The sequence below is a fragment of the Phascolarctos cinereus genome, unplaced genomic scaffold (assembly GCF_003287225.1).
Source record: "Phascolarctos cinereus isolate Bilbo 61053 unplaced genomic scaffold, phaCin_HiC Scaffold_2;HRSCAF=192, whole genome shotgun sequence".
Lineage (NCBI taxonomy): Eukaryota > Metazoa > Chordata > Mammalia > Diprotodontia > Phascolarctidae > Phascolarctos > Phascolarctos cinereus.
Genome location: NW_027555625.1, coordinates 120,619,011 through 120,636,216, shown reverse-complemented (window position 1 = coordinate 120,636,216; position 17,206 = coordinate 120,619,011). Strand labels below are relative to the sequence as shown.

General features: G+C 38.5%; 1 protein-coding gene across 1 annotated transcript in view; it reads left to right on the top strand.

Moving 5' to 3' along the window:
• The window catches only part of ANTXR1 (ANTXR cell adhesion molecule 1), a 324,308-nt gene that overhangs the window by 209,099 nt on the left and 98,003 nt on the right, over positions 1-17,206 (top strand). Inside the window, exons 15-16 of the mRNA XM_020985369.2 lie at positions 12,989-13,084; positions 15,288-15,455. Of these exons, the coding sequence (XP_020841028.1) occupies positions 12,989-13,084; positions 15,288-15,455 (264 nt within the window). The remainder of the gene's footprint in view (positions 1-12,988; positions 13,085-15,287; positions 15,456-17,206) is intronic.

The following is a 17,206-nucleotide window of genomic DNA, read 5'->3' as shown; positions in this document are numbered from 1 at the left end:
GCCAGGGAGACCAAAAACAGAAAAAGAAAACTATAGACCAATTTCCCTAATATTGATACAAAAAGTTTAACAAAATACTAGCAAAAAGACTATAGCAATATATCATAGTGATCATACACTATTTTAATTAAGTGGGATATATACCAGGAGTTCAGGATTGGCTTGGTATTAGGAAAATTATCAGCATAATTGACCAGATCCATGACAAAAGCAACAAAAATCATATGAATATGTCAATGGATGCAGAAAAAGGTTTTGACAAAATCTATTCTTATTAAATACGCTTAGAAAGCATGGAAATAAATGGAAATTTTCTTTGAATGATATGTAGCCATCTATTTAAAACCAAGAGCAAGTGGTATCTGTATTGGGGATAAACTAATAGCCTTTCCAATTAGATTGGGATGAAACAAAGATGTCCATTATCACCATTACTATTCAGTATCGTACTGGAAATGCTAGCTATAGCAATAAGACAAAAAACTGAAGGAATAAGAAAAGGCAACAAGGAAACAATTATCACTCTTTGCAGATGATACAATGGTATACTGGGAGAATCCTAGGGAATCAACTGAAAAATTAGTTGAAACAGTTAACAACTCTGGCAAATTTGCAGGATATAAAATAAAACCACACAAATAATCAGCATTTCTACAGATTGCCAACAAAATCTAATAGGAAGAGATAGAAAGAGAAATTTCATTTAAAATAACTGCAGACAGGGGCAGCTAGGTGGTGCAGTGGATAGAGCACCAGCCCGGGAGTCAGGAGGATCTGAGTTCAAATCCAGTCTCAAACCAGACACTTGACACTTACTAGCTGTGTGACCCTGGGCAAGTCACTTAACCCCAATTGCCTCACAAAACTAAATAAATAAAATAACTACTGATATCATAAAATACTTACCTTCCAAGATTCACAAAGGAACTATATGAGCACAATTACAAACTACTTTCCATATAAATAAAAATCTGAACAATCAGAGAAATATTAAGTGCTCATGGGTAGGCCACAGCAATGTAATAAAAATGGCACTTCCACTCAAATTAATTTTCTTATTCAGTGATATAACAATCAAACTACGAAATAATTATTTTATAGAGCTAGAAAAAATAATAACAAAGTTCATCTGGAAGAACAAAAGGTCAAGGATATCAAAGGAATCAATGAAAAAAATAGAAGAAGTGGCCTAAGGGAGCAGCTAGGTGGTGCAGTGGATAGAGCACCAGCCCTGAAGTCGGGAGGACCTGAGTTCAAATCCGACCTCAAACCAAACACACTTACTAGCTGTGTGACCCTGGGCAAGTCACTTAACCCCAATTGCCTAAAAATTTTAAAAAAAATTTTAATTTAAAAAATAAAAAAAGAAGAAGGTGGCCTAGCAGTATCATTTTTCAAACTATATTATGATGCAGTGATCACCAAAACAATCATACTAGATAAGAAGAGTGGTGGGATCAGTAGAATAGGTTAGAGAGCTGATGGACTCACATGTAGACTGAAAAACATTTCTTTCTTTTTTTCTTTTTTTTTTTGACATAGCTAATGTGGAGATATGTTTTGCATGACTAGACATATTTGTAATGGGTTTTGTTTGTCCTTCCAATGTTGTTATCACATAAAGTATTCTCTGGTGGTTCACACTTCATTCTGCATCAATTCATATAAGTCTTCTCAGGTTTCTCTGAAATTTTCCCTTTCATCATTTCTTAAAACACTATTCCAGTTATACAATACCTACTTACAATACTATTCCATCATATTCATATATCATAATTTATTCAACCATTCCCCAATTGATTTGTACCCCTTCAGTTTTCAGTTCTTTGCCACTATAAAAAGAGCTGCTCTAAATATTTGTGTACAAATGGATCCTTTTCCTCTTTCTTTGATTTCTTTGGTATATAAGTCTAGTAGTTCTTTTATTAAGTCAAAGGGAATGCAGAGTTTAGTAACTTAGGGGCATAGCTCCAAAGCAGGCCATCTGCCCTTCTTCTTTCTTGCCCCTCTCTTCAATTATTTTGTATATATTTTGAGCTTATTTGTGTACACATTTCTTTTAATACAATATTAGGTTCTTTGGGGCAGAATCTTTTTTGTTTTTTTCCGTTGTAGCCCCAGCACTAAGCATGGTAAAATACTCATCAAGTTTACAGTAAAGGATCTTAAAGTTCATTTAATTCCAAACTCTTCATTTTGCAGATAAGAAAATTGCATGTGAGTTTGAATTGGAGAGGGCAGATACTGGAGGCAAGGTCATCAGTTTGGTTTGGGCCCTACAGCTGTAATCTTTTTAAATTGTTATTACTAATACTGGCCTAAGGTAATCAGGGCCTGAAAACTATTGCTGACTTTAGGAATAATAGTATTAATTTACATATCTCTGAAATAAAATGGAAAAAATGAGATAGGTGTGAGAGCCTTTATACAGAAAAATAGGTAGGATTTGACAACTCAATACTTGGGTTAAGGAAGATAGTTAAGTGAAGGATTCAGTCTTCACTTTTAGCCAAGATGACTAGAATGGTGACAATAAAATTATATTTCTATGCACTAATATTCCAGTCTCTTACTGATTATATACCTATGACAAGCCAGTATCTTGACTACCTGGACAATTTACCACCACTAACCTCCCCAAAACTGAAATATGCAATAAGTTCTTAACTTTTCAGCCACCCTTTTCATAAGGGACTATGCATACCAATACAACAATATTTTCAGTATGCATATTCTCAGATACTATTTACTAGTACTAATAAAATAACATCTCTAATATGTGTGCAATACCAGAGGAAATAGAATAAGATTTAGTCATTGTGTTTGGGGACAAAGAATCTGAACTGAATCAATTACTCACGATATCTCTTAAATTAAGGGGCCCCTCCCACTAATCACTTAATTGTTACACAGCAGAAAGTATAGAAGATTTCCCAATCTCTCCACTATGGTCTTAATTTTTCAACAAATAACCCACAAAGTGAATAGGTTTCCAATTTAATCACAGAATGTCAGAGCTGAAAGAGAGCTCAGAGATCATCTAGTCTAGCCCCTTTGTTTTACAGGTAAGGTAACTGAGGCCCAGAGTGTAATTTGCCCAAGTTCACACAACTAGCAAATGGCAAGGTTGGCATTCTAACCCAGGCCTTCTGACTCCATGCCCAAGGTTCTTTCCACTACATGCTAGAGCTCATCTTGGGAGGACATCCTGATTCAATTTGCAAGTGAAATTTAAATATCCAAGCCTTCAAGGGCAGCAACATGCATGTTACACTCTATTGCCATTCTTGAGACTTTAGAAAGATCCTACTATTGTCATGTTCACCAGCAATTGTCTAGGACACAATAGGCCATAATAAGCCCCCTTCTCCCCCTAAGCTGACTAAACAAAAAGTTGTTTGTAACTTGGCCATAGCCAAAGTGTGAGTCAGCCCCACACACCAAGTGAAAGTGTTGACTTAAGAAAAGCCTCTTTTGACATAGATCCATTTCTTAACCTATCACATTTGTAGTTCAATCCACTTGAGTATTCCTGTTTGGCTACACTGGTCTGGCAGTCACTGTGTTATAACAGATTGGCAACAGTGCTCTTTTTCTGATGGAAAATTATTCCATTCCCTTCTTGGAACACACAAGTCTTTCTTTTTGCACCAAAGACACATTTGTTTTAGTTAATTTTACGTGGCATCTTGGAAGTCATTCCAGAAAAGACAACATACAAATTTGGAACCAGAGAACATGAGTTCAAATCTCAGTGTTGCCTTTGTGTTCCCAACACTTAGTATACATAGCAAGCACTTAATAAATGCTTGTTAATTGACTGACTGACCTCCATTCCCTTGGGTGAGTAACTTGATATCTCTGAGCCTCAGATTCTTCATCTGGGCTGAAGAATCCTCATTTATCTCCTTAAGAGAGGAGGGAACAAAGGAGGGAGATGTTGGTCTTGACCTGTGATTTCATTAACATGGAGTAGAAAGACACCTTTTTGAAAGTCATGAGTCCTACCTAGAATATCTATAATGCTACCCCTACTTACTCCCTACTTACCTGTGTTGCATAGAATCCCTCACTTCCTTCAAGATACACTTGCTTTAAGTACTACTTTCTACATAATGCCTTTCCTGACCCCCCCAAAACTGGTAGCTCTCTCCCTTAATACTTCAAATTTCATATTTACTTTGTATTTTTCTCTAAGTATTTTTATATAAACAAATCTCCACTAATGAAATGTAAATTCCTTAATAGCAGAGACTTTCATTTTTATCTTTGTATCTAGTTCATGGCACATTGTAGTTGTTCAGCTGTGTTTTTTTCTTTGTGACCCAAAGGGCCGTAGCTTGCCAATAGTGTCCATGAGGTTTTCTTAGCAAAGAGACTGTAGTGGTTTGCCATTTCCTTCTCCAGAGGATCACCTTTTGTCAGAACTCTCCACTAAGACCTCTCCATCTTGGGTAACCCTGCACAGCATAGCTCATAGTTTCACTGAGCCATGCAAACCCCTCCAACATGACAAAGCAGTGATCCAGTAGGAATCCTGGCACATAGAAGGTCCTTAACGAAAACTTAGTTGATTAACTTGGTTGACTTTTTTTTTTGCAACATTTTAGTTCACAGGGTCCCACCTGCCTCTCCAAAAATCTAGTATATGTGTCAGCCTATTCTCAGGTTACAAAATTAGAATTTTGCAAATTCTAATATTCACTTTCACACAAGGTTCCCATCATTTCTATCCCAGCAACCATCTCCTTTATGTTGGTGAGAATCAGTTTCAGAACAGAAAGTCCCTTTCATTGGCTCCTCCACTTTCTGAAGGATGAAATTATGATTAAGGTACACCAAAAAAAATGTTAAACTTTCTGCTCTGGGCAGAAAGAGAGATCCAACAGAAGTCAGATAGTTGAAACTCCCTTCCCTCTCCCCCAACACTGACTACTACTATCATGCCAGGCTAATGATATGTTTTTCAAAAGTTTAATTTTATTCCCTTTTTCTGATCACTGGTCTGTACTATACCCTGATTAAAAAAATATATATATTCCAGGGGCAGCTAGGTGGCACAGTGCATAGAGCTCCGGCCCTGAGATCAGGAGGACCTGAGTTCAAATCTGGCCTCAGACCGGTCACTTGACACTTACTAGCTGTGTGGCCCTGGGCAAGTCACTTAAACCCAATTGCCTAAAAAAAAAAAAAGAAAAAGAACATATATATAATCTTTGCAGCCCTGCTTGAGTAAATGCTCTACACCAAGCCTACCCCATCTAGTTCCTGGATTTTCTCATGCCTATATCTTCTTAATATCTGCTACTATGCCCCACTCCCCTTTTTTATTTCTCCTTAAATTAAATTTAGCTTTCCAAAGCTCTATTCTCATAATGCATCATATCCCACCTAGTCTTTACGTCCTATGAAGTCCAGTTTTCTTTCTTGCATCAGGATCTCCAGTCCCCCTTGCGTGTTATCCATACTTCATACTGTTGTATGTAGACAGACACTCCAGACCAGGAGTTTTTACTGTTGGCTCTATCTGGGGGAGAGCTGCTTCTTGCAGTAAGGCCATGTTTTAGCCTGGAGCTTACATCTGGAGGGGGCTCATTTCTCAACCAGTGTACTGACCAGACATAAGAAGGTTAAGCACATTGCAGGCTCAACCACAGCTAGCTTTAGTGGTCACTTTTGACAGTCAATACAACTTTGCTATTTTATGCATCCCAAGCCAAGGAAACAGATAGGTAGATGCCTTGTCTCACAAACCAGAATACGTCTTCACCTGATCAGATAGCCCAAGATCAGTTCTAATGGGATCCAATTTGTGATGATGCAACAAAGAATGACCTGAATAGGACTGGGTAGAGTCCAACAAGGACCATGGCTGGTAAAAGCAAAGGATGAAGGATAAGGAAGAATTCCATGGTACTGATTGAATCCCACCCTCCTGAAAAAGCAGCAAAGGAAAAATAGTGCGGGAAATTCTAGCATTCTAACATAGAATTCTTTCATTCAATCAATCAAACAACATTTACTAAATATTCACTATATGCGAGGTACTATTACTAGATGCTAGGGGATGCAAAAACACAACAGGTCCTTCCCTCCCCCAAATAGTTTACATCCTATTTAGGGGGAAAACAACATGCAAAAATATCAGTATATACAAGGTAATTTTCAAGTGGCAAGGCAACTCAAATGGATCAGGATATGCCTCACATAGGAGATAGCACTTTACCTGAGTTTTGAAGGAAAATAGGGGTTTTATGAGGCAAAAATGGGGAAAGAATGCATTCCAAGCATGGGAGACAGGCTGTACAAAGGAACGGAGATGGGGAATAGAACGTTGCACACAAATGGGAACAACTAGAGCAGTGTAGCTGGAGCACATGGGGCATGAAAGACAGTGATATGCAATAAGGCTGGGGAAATAATTTGGGCCATATCATAAAGAGCTTTAAATGTCAAACAGAGGAACTTATATTTTGTCCTAAAGAAAGAAGGAGCCCTTGGGGCTTCCTGAGCAGGGGAGCAATACTGTCAGACTCGTGCTTTAGAAATATCGACTTGGAACATGTGGAGGATGGATTAAAGAGGGGACAGAGGCGACGCAAAGAGACCAATCAGGAGGCTCTCACAATAGTCCCAGTGAGAGCTGATGAGAGTCTAAAGGAGAATGGCAGCCATGGGAGTAGAGAAAAGAGGATAGCTGCCAGAGGTGTTTTGGAGGTAGAACATCTGGAGATCAGGAGCAAGGTACTAAAAGTAAACATCAGTGATAGAACAAACATCAATTAGTTGTAAAGGCAGGAATCAATGTCAGAGAGAAATAGGGTCAAAAATAAAATTTCTGCTGCTCCCCCCCAAAAAAAAATCTAAGAAAAGTGAGTATAAGAAGCAAAATACAAGGAAATGGTACAAGAGTTTGGTGCCAAATGACAGATAAGGAGCCAAAGTAGACAAATGTCATTCATTTAATTTGTTATTCTCAAAGCCCTCATGGGTATATATGAGTTTTAAGCTCACGCATGCCCCAGCCAATCCAATTTTCCTCTTTGCCAGAACTTCTCTCAATTAAGACCCTCCCATGCTGCTAGTACGTTCTTAAGCTTCATGGAATGTATTGATAGGCACCCCCTGGAGACTGAGCATCACCATCTAAAAATGTCTGACAAGCCAGCACCCCCAACCACCAAACAAATAGCTGTTTGGAATGCCTTCCTACAAACCAAAGTCCCAAAAGGCAGAATTCTGCCATAATGACAGAATAATAGGGCAGGGTGAGATGTTAACACCTGGCAGTGAAAGATTTCTGATGGCCTTGGACATCAGCCCATGTGAGAACTTGTAAGGTTGGTATTTATGCCACAGATCTGGTGGGAAGTCTGACTGATCCACTAAAGCCCCTGCCAAAGTCTCTTTCACAGAAACTTTAGATTTCTTGATAGTCTTACTCTCCTCCCACAATCAGGAATCCAATTGTTATTGTTCAGTCATGTCCAACTTTCTGTGCCCCTTTGGGGTTTTCTTGGCAAAGACATTGGAGTGGTTTGCCATTTCCTTCTCCAGCTCAGTTTCATACATGAGGAAACTGAGGCAAACAGGGGTATGTGACTTGCCCAGGAACATGCAGCTAGTAGTGTCTGAGTCCAGATTTGAACTTGGGATGATTTGAACTCAGGATGACTCTTCCTGACTCTGTGCCTGGAACTCTATTCACTGCACCACCTAGCTGCCCCCTTCAAGTCTCTACTAAAGTCTCAAATTTCCTGACACGCCCTCCCATTACTAGTGCCTTCTGTCTATTGATCTCCAGTTTATCCTGTATAGCTTGTTCATACATGCTTGTTTGCATGCTGTCTCTCCCATTAGACTACTGCCAGCTCCTTATGAGCATGGACAGTGTTTTGCATTTCTTTGTATCCCCAGCACTTGACACATAGTAGGCAATTAATAAATGCCTACTGGCTGACTGACAAAGCAGTAGGAATAAATATACAAAAGTTAAACGGCTCCTGCCCTCAAGGAGCCTACTTTTTGCTACTGAAATGGAAAGACAATCCTAATTAGAGTATGAGTCACTGCATGCATGTGGTGGTACATCATAAGATATATTAAGCTACATTTCAGAAAATAAAAATCTGGAATATTTGCATGGAATCAGTTCCAATATTTTGTATTCTAAACCAAATGGACAGTTTCTGAGATCTATCTTCATTTCCCTCATCTTCTCACTCAGCCTGGGATTTCATTTTCATGGGTAAAGACTTCTTCCCACCCTATCCCCAACTCCTGTTATTATTTTTTTGGCTTGCACTCAGCAGCATGGTTAGAAAGGTCTATCCAGTATACTTCATTCTATATCCTTCATAGTTCATGAAGTTAGGGAATTTCAAAGTCCACAGAAGGACTTCCAAAGTCCTAAGAAGAACTTGAGGAATTTTTAAGATTTCTTAACAGTTTGGAAACTTAAGAATTTCTTAGCAGTTCTCTCCTAAATTTTTTGGAGTTATTTTTTATTCACTGGGAGCCATCATCTTGTCAATTACTTTATTCAGTTTTCTATCTGGGTTACACCTTTTGTTTTGTGCTATAGAATATATAGATTAAGGATTTCCAGGTCCTATTAAGAATCATTAAATTTTAATGTTGTGTCAAAGGTTTATTTTATGCTAATCTCTTGAATTTAGTCCTTCTCGTTCAGTCAATTTGTCCTTCACAAGGAAAACAGTCATTTAACCTCTCTGGGACTGTCATTTCATTTCTGAAATGAAAGGGTTAGACTAAGTGACCACCAAGGTCCCTTCCATCTCTCAAACTATAGTCCTATGGCAATAGTTGTCGTTAAGTCATTTCAGTTGATCTGACTCTTTGCGACCCCATTTGGGGTTTCCTTGGCAAAGACACTGGATTGGTTTGAGATTTCCTTCTCCATCTCATTTTACAGATGAAGAATTGAGGCAGACAGGGTTAAGTGACTTGCCCACAGTCACACAGCTAGTAAGTGTCTGAGGCCAGAATTGAACTCAGGTCCTCCTGAATCCAAAACTGGCACAACATCTGCTGTGCCATGGCAACAGTGGTCTAGTAATTAGAGAAGTGGATTGAGATTGAGATTCATAGGTTCAAGAGGGGGCAAACTGGTCAGCTGAGAGTTGTGGTAAACAAATTTCTGAGGAGGCAGTGTTACAGAAACAGTGGAAAACTAAGTTGAAGAACTATCAGATTGCTAGGAAGAAAACACTTTGTAAATTTTTAAGTGCTAAATAAGTTAATTAATGTCCCTCCCCCTTTTTTTTGTATTAAGTGTAAGAGTTTACCATAGCAGAGCGTCATAGCAAATGAACTGTGGGGTCAAGAAGGAAACAAGTTTCCTGCGCTATGAAGGTCATTGTAGGCAGCCACAAAAACAGAGTTCTGGCTTCTGGGTTTGTGCCCTAACAGCCCATTCTACTGTAAAGGTGGAATTTTTTTCTTGAATAGAAGAGAGATCAAGAGTCAGTTTAAACCATCCTTTATTTTAAGGTGTCTGGTTTTTTTTTTTTCTTGAGTGACTTTCCCTGTGTGTCTTTGTTCATTCTACACTGTGTTTTAATTATCCTGAGGAAGCCTGGTTCATTAGGCTGAGCTGTGAAGCTACCTGAGATCTGGAGCTCAGGGAATGCCAAAATCCTGGGTATCATAAGATCAGTGAACATTACAATCAAAGACCTTATGACTAAGGTAAATGATGGCTTTGTCTGAGATCACAAGGACCTGACATCACTCATAAATGCATTCAATAAATATTTCTTAAACATCTACTATGGGAATCCCTGCCCTCACAAAGCTTATAGTCTATTGGGGTTTGAGGGAATAAAGCACAAACACAAATCAATCTCATATTCAATATCACATGACAGATGTGTTAGAGGAGCAAAATAACAAAATGCTATGTGTGGTCTAAGATCAGAAGATCAAATTTTATTACATTCCACTTGAGATCTGGCATTTCCCACATCAAATCATTCAGCTTTGCTGTAAAATAGTTCAACAAAGTGTCTGTAATTATCCTGAAGTTCACTCTGAACCATGAATCCCCATATTAACGTGTATTAGATGCTAACCACATTTGTGCATCAAGCTGGCTTTGGTGATGATGTTTTAGAGTGAGGGAGTTGATTGGTGGCATATTTGAATCTGTTCTAACAAAGCATGTTATTACAAGTTTCCACTCCTCATAAAATACCTTGAACCAGGCTACTAGTGCTGTGGGGAAGACACTCCACGATTCTAAAATAATCTAGTCCAACCTGATCCTCATTTTACAAAGAAGAAACTGGGGCCAAAGAAAGAAGTCACTTACCCAAGGTTGTAGACTATTACATCTAGAGCTAGAAGACGCTGCAGAAACCATGGACTCCAATTCCCTATTTTGCAGATGGGGAAGCCCAGGGAAGGGAAATGATTTGCCCAACCTCATACAACCCTTTCCCCTATACCACATACGTAGCAAATAGCTCAATGAGGCATTGCCCCCAATTCCTCCTGATTCCAATTCCCATTCTCTTTCTTTCTACTTTATTAGGCTACTTGCTTCTCCGGGCTTTCATTCATCAAAAGAAAAAAGTCACTTATGCGCAGCTGCTTTTATCAATGACCTTTATAATGGGCTATATTTTTGTTGCCGTGGGCTATTACCTTATTTTCTTGCCAACTGTAAGGAAGACATCAAAGGATATTTTCCCTTCGTGAAAATTGCAAAACTCTTCAGCCCTCAGTTGTATAAACAAAATCATGCTGAAGGGAGCCAGCTTGTGACTGTCTCCTTGGTGCAGTCCTGGGCTGTCGAGCTGCCTTTCTGTTCGCTCTTCCCCCTTGGCAGGCGGCCTCTGAATTAGGGGACTCAGATGACAGGCTCTACTTTTTAAGAGCTTGGGAAGCAGATTTCTTAAGTCCTGGCATTTCCTGTTGTGAGGCCTCTCAGCCTCTGCGCACGCACTGAGTGGGCCCTTTTTCATTGCTAAGGCACAGGAGAAAAAGCCATTCCCTCCTGGATTCAAGGAAGAGAAGAGAGAAAAGGGAATGCATACTAAGAGTTTGCCTACCTTTTGAACATCTTTTTTATTATGAACCTAGCAAACAAGAGCATTTCAAATGCAAAACAGAAAAGAGTATAAGTATGAAAAATATGTGTGTGAGATATATGTAGCACATACAATCATGCATATGAAACAATAATATTTGTATATTATATTATGATATATTATATATCTTAATATATTATACTATGATATATTATATAACATATCTTAATATATTATACTATGATATATTATATAATGTATCTTAATATATCATATAACATTATATAACATCACCATATGTTAACATGATAACATAACACATTAACATATGTTAATGTTTCATATACATGATCATATATGCAACATTAAGATAATATGTAACATATGTTCATATATGAATATCTAAATAATATAGATGAAATCTAATATGAGAACTTTTACGTATAGTTTAGTTTTTCTTACAGTACCTGTTAAGATTTCATAGTAGTAACAAAACTGCCCTGAAAGATTGGATCCCCTTCTGAACTTCCTTCTGCTTTCTTCAGGATCTTTTTAAACATTTCTCTTGCACTCCTTTCTTTTTTTTCTTTTTTTTTTTTGCATTACCATAATTATATAGAAACTCTCACCTTCCCCAAACCCTATAAAAGCTATCCTTTATAATGAATATGTGGGCAGCTAGGTAGTGCAATGGGTAGAGCACCCTCTCTGAAGTCAGGAAGACCTAAATTCAAATCCAGCCTCAGAAATTTACTAGCTGTGTGACCCTGGGCAAGTCACTTAACCCCATTTGCCTCAATTTCCTCATTTGTAAAGTGAGCTAGAAAAGGAAGGGGCAAACCACTCCAGTATCTTTGCCAAGAAAACCCTGATGGGGTCATGAAGAGTCAGACACAACTGAAATGACTGAACCCCCACCTCAGAGTCCTCTCTCTCACTTTAAGACAACTCAAGCACCATCTTCTGCGTGAAATCTTCCTGGTCCCCCAACTACTAATGCACTTCCTCCAAGCTGGGCTGTATTTAACTAATTTTGTAGATTTATATTTATTCACTTTATATATCTGATGCATACATGTATAGGTATCAGCTTCCCCTCCTCCTTCCATTTAAATGTAAGCTCCTTGTGGGTAGAGGTTGTTTCATTCTTTATATTTTTTATCCCTCTGACCTAGCATAGTGCCTAGCACATAGTAGTCATTTAATTATTAATAAATTTAATAAATTAATAGTTGTTGATTGATTAATAGCAGCATATATGTATATGTATGTATTGGTAGGTCAATGCGTATGCAAAGTTCAGTAGCTTTGAGTCCAAATTGCTCTCTACCATGTTTGGACAATTCACTGCTCCGTCACTTATGCTCTGGTTTACTTGTATCCCCCCCTCCAATGACTGCCATTTTCTTTCTCCATCATTTTGGTTCCCCAAATCTTTCTCCTCTGATGTCTCCTCTTTTCTCTCTACATTGTCTCACTTGGTGCCTCACTGGTTCCAATAAGTTCAGTTGTCATCCCTATCATCTTCCTGGATCTATAGATCCATCCCCAATCTCTCCCAAGCTCTACCATACCCTAAACCCTTTTTCTTCCTCAGCAGAGGACTTTACCGCATACTTTACTGAAAAATAACTGAAGGTAATATCAATAAAGATCTTTTTAAAAATAAATTCAAGATATATGGATAAGTCCAAACATACCTGGATAACTTTAGGCCCATTGTCATCTACTTATGGGCATAAAACACAAGAGCTCTACTTAAACAAAGGAATAATTAGCATTGACAATGGAGATGTAAATAGTATGTGATTTACTTCACATATACCATAAAGCATAGACCCTTGCCTTATTACTCCATTTTGTTCCACAAGGATATATTGCCTTACTTCATTGATGAAACACCAGAAAATTCACATAGTGTCACCTTTTTTCAGGAAGAAGAAGATGATGGATTACCTAAGAAAAAGTGGCCAACAGTAGATGCTTCTTATTATGGCGGTCGAGGAGTTGGAGGCATTAAGAGGATGGAGGTAAGTACATAGTTTTACAGAGGTATCCCTTTATAACAGGTTGACTTTTCCAGGAAGACCCATTAAGATTCTACCAGTAAACAAAAGAAGGATGGGACTTCAGAAGTTTAAGGTTCTGAAAAGCCATGTACTACCTCCCACTCCATGAAGAAAAATTCCCTGTGATACTTGACATAGCTGTGTAGAAAGGTGGTTATTGTACTTCCTATAAGGATAAATATGGTCACAAAATATTAAAAAGGACAATAGGATCAGACAAGGACAAAATTTGGGAGGAAATAACCTGTATGTTGATGAGGACAACAACTTTAATTTGTCTTCCCAAAAGAGCAGTAAAAAATTGGATTTGGAAGTAAAGGACCTGGGTTTGAATATTATTGTTACCTAGGGCAAGTCACTAAACCTCTGTGGGCCTCAGTTTCCTCATCTGAAAAGATTAGAGGATCTCTATGGCCTCTTCATAGCTCTACTTTCCATGATCTGTAAATTGGATTTTCACTAAATTTTCTAAAAGCATACTTACAAAAAGTATGGCTATAAATTCTCAAGATGAAAGTACTGAGTTTTATAATACAAGACACTTCTGGTATAATAAAAAGAGCACCAAAAGTCATTATAACAAAGGGCTAATGTTGGATTTGCCAACAAACTAGCTGTGTGACCTCATGCAAATCATTTAGCCTCTCCGGGCCTCAGTTTCTTTATCTCCAAAATTAGCCAGATTTTCTCTGAGGTCCCTAGGAGTCATGAGTGGTTAGTGCATAGGGTTAAAATATTATTTGATTAAATCAAAGTGTAACTTAGTTACTGGTGACATATCATACTAATAGGTCATAGAGGTATTAGGGATATTGAGTATCATTTAGTCTAATCCCCTCAGAGATGGGAAATGACTTGCCCAAAAATCACATGTCTGGTAAGAAGCAGAACCAGGATTTGAATCCAGGCCCCCACTATGGTGACATATTTCCCAGAAAATATCAAATATGGCAAAAGATGAAATAGCAAAAAACAGCCACAGATTAAACTTGTTTTGGGTGTGATATAGAAAGCCTAGACTGTGTGGAAACCTCCCTGATCACAGTAATTTCTACAAGGTTTAATATGTTTAGAGCTCCATGGGCCTCGATCTGGTAGGTGACCCCAGTATAAGGAGTACATAATCATTTACTCTCTAACCTAGACAGAATAGGGAGACCTGGCAGCCTGGCTTTTCTCTTCAGTTTCCACCAGGGACCAGATATCAGGTTCGGTAGTTGGGATGCCTATATTCACACTTACATGGTAACAACCTGTGAGGAAGGGACCATAGGAAGTATAGTTTTATACGCACATATGACCAATTGCAAATCTCTCACCTTCCCCTCCTCCACACTCCCATGATCTCCTGTTCCCTTTCCTGTCCTGTCCCCCAAAGCCAAAAGGAATTTCAGAATCATGGAATACAAAGTATTATCACAATCAGGAAAACAGAGCAACTGATCGGTAAAGCAGGAAGGCAACAGGGGGTGCTGGACATTAGAGTACACCAGCTTCCTTTCCTTTACTGAGACTTTCTTTAGGGAGAGCATAAAAGCAAGACCACTCCAAAGCACTGGGCTAGGGTTCTGAAGGGGCAACTAGGTGGCACAGTAGGTAAAGGGCCAGGTCTGGAGTCAGGAAGACTCATCTTCCTGTGCTCAAGTCCAGCTAGCAGTGTGATCCTGGGCAAGTCACTTCACCCTATTTCCTCCCTCATCTGTAAAATGAGCTGGAGAAGGAAACGGCAAATCACTCCAGTATTTCTATCAAGAAAACCTTAAATGGGGTCACGAAAAGTCAGACCTGACTGAAACGACTGAATGAGTATTCCTCCTGCTATCTCCAAGTGTCAGAATAGTCTATATCTATAGGTTACTTCTCTCTATAACCCTTTAAGAGTTACAATATGTTTTCCATACAAAGGAGTTATAGTATTGGTATTATTTTCCCTATTTTTCAGAAGAGGAAATTGAGAATTAGAGAAATAAAATGACTTGCTCATGGTCTCCTAGGCAGTAAAAATGTCAAAGAGAGGAGTTAGACCTAGAGCAATCCGATTCTAGGACTCTTTCCATAAGGAGCAGACAGACATGTTCGCATTCATCTGCTGGGCCAGCTCCTTTATCCCCAAAGCAAGAGGTTCCTAAAGGCAATGTTTGTCTGTTTTCGGTTCTTTCCTAAGGTTCGGTGGGGAGAAAAGGGATCGACAGAAGAAGGAGCCAAGCTAGAAAAGGCCAAGAACGCCCGTGTCAAGATGCCAGAGCAAGAGTTTGAATTCCCCGAGCCTCGAAACCTCAACAACAACTTACGTAGGCCCTCTTCTCCCAGGAAGTGGTATTCTCCAATAAAGGTACTATTTCAGCTAATGTATAGTAGAGGAACATAAGAACTGCTACAACTGTTTCATGGGCCCCAGGGCTCTGTCTGCTATGGTGATATTGAGACATATATTGGAGAGATGCTTTCCATGACATCAACTTAACAAGATTAAACATTTGTATCAGCTCTCCTTAGCTTCATTTAGTTGCCTATTATAGATCTACTATTCAGTCAGTTAATAAACATTTATAATTATATATTATATATCATATATATTATATATTATATAATATTTATAACAATCATTAGTTATTAGAATATTTCTAATATCACTAATTATTAGAATGTTTATAATAAAAATTATCTCCTTATTATTAACATTTATTATTTATATAATGTAGGTAACATTAATAGTAGAAGCAGCATCTATATAATAAGAAAGAGCCTCACATTGCTCTAAGTCAGACCATCTCTAGTAGTGGTCATACAATGGAGACGTAGAAAGCACCTTAGAGATCACCACTCCCACATTTTCCACATGAGGAAAATGAGGCTGGTATAGAGAAGAAAGTGATGCACCCAAGGTCAGATTGGTACGTCTTTCTAACACCTTCAATTTTAGAGTGTGCTCCCTTTCTAATAAACCATGATTAGGTTTTGTTCTGGGCACCACTTTTTAAAAAAGACATTGATAAGACAGCACATCCAAAGGTAGGCTTCCAGAATGGTGAGGAAATTCAAAGCCATTCCATTTAACAATTAATGGGTGGAAGGAACTGGAAATATTTAACACAGAAGAAAGAAGATTTAGAGGAAGACATGATCCCTCTGTTGATTCATTTGAAGGCTGTTAGACACAGAAAAGGAAGCAAATTTATTGTGTTGCTCCAAACGAATCAGTTTTACTTTTGTCCTTATGACCTCATGCCTAGCATAGTACCTGTCCTATAGCAGAAAATTCATAAATGCTTGTTGCTTGCTAGATCGAGTAACCAATGATATCACGAGGGTGATGTCTTGCTTCATGAGTGAATTGGATTTCAGTGAGGCAGAGCTGGACAGTCATCAGTCTCCCTCTCTCCTCCAGAGTCATTGAATTTCAATGGCAAGACAAAAGTCAAGACGACTGATGATGGCCCAAGATACAGTGGCTGACCTTATTCTTTCTACATTAAGGTCTTTCTCAGATCTGTTTGTCTGGGGCCGTGCCCATTCAAAGACTAAGGGCTAGGTAAGAATCAAGAAGAAATAAGGTAGAGGCAATAAGTATACACAATGTTTTCTAGGACTTTGGTCCAGAAAGGGAGGAGAGAGACTGATAGCTTGAGGGGATAAGAAGGGCTGATTCTCAAATGGTTCCTAAGAAAGTTTGAATTCTGACAATTATACCAATTTACTGGCTCTCTGGACCTCCCTTCATTATGACTTTCTAGGGTCTGGAGTAATGGAGAAGAAACCTTGTTTTATCCTAGTCCTTTATTATGCCCAGGTAGTGGTTATAGAGAATACATTTGCTGCATAAAACATAACTCTTATATGTTAGAGTACTGTTATGGAACCTTCCTCACCCTACCCAGTCCTTTGCGTTTTTCAGTTTAATTTCTCTGAATTTACTTCAGATCTGTTATGTCTTTTCTGTGGGCAGGAGAGAGTAGACAGGCAGAGTATAAAGTGTGGTTTTCCTGAGGATGTCAAGATAAGTTAATAACATAAAAGTAAAAGCTACATCATACCCATCATGAAAGTGAAAGAAACAATAGTTTTGAAGTCAAAGGACCTGGG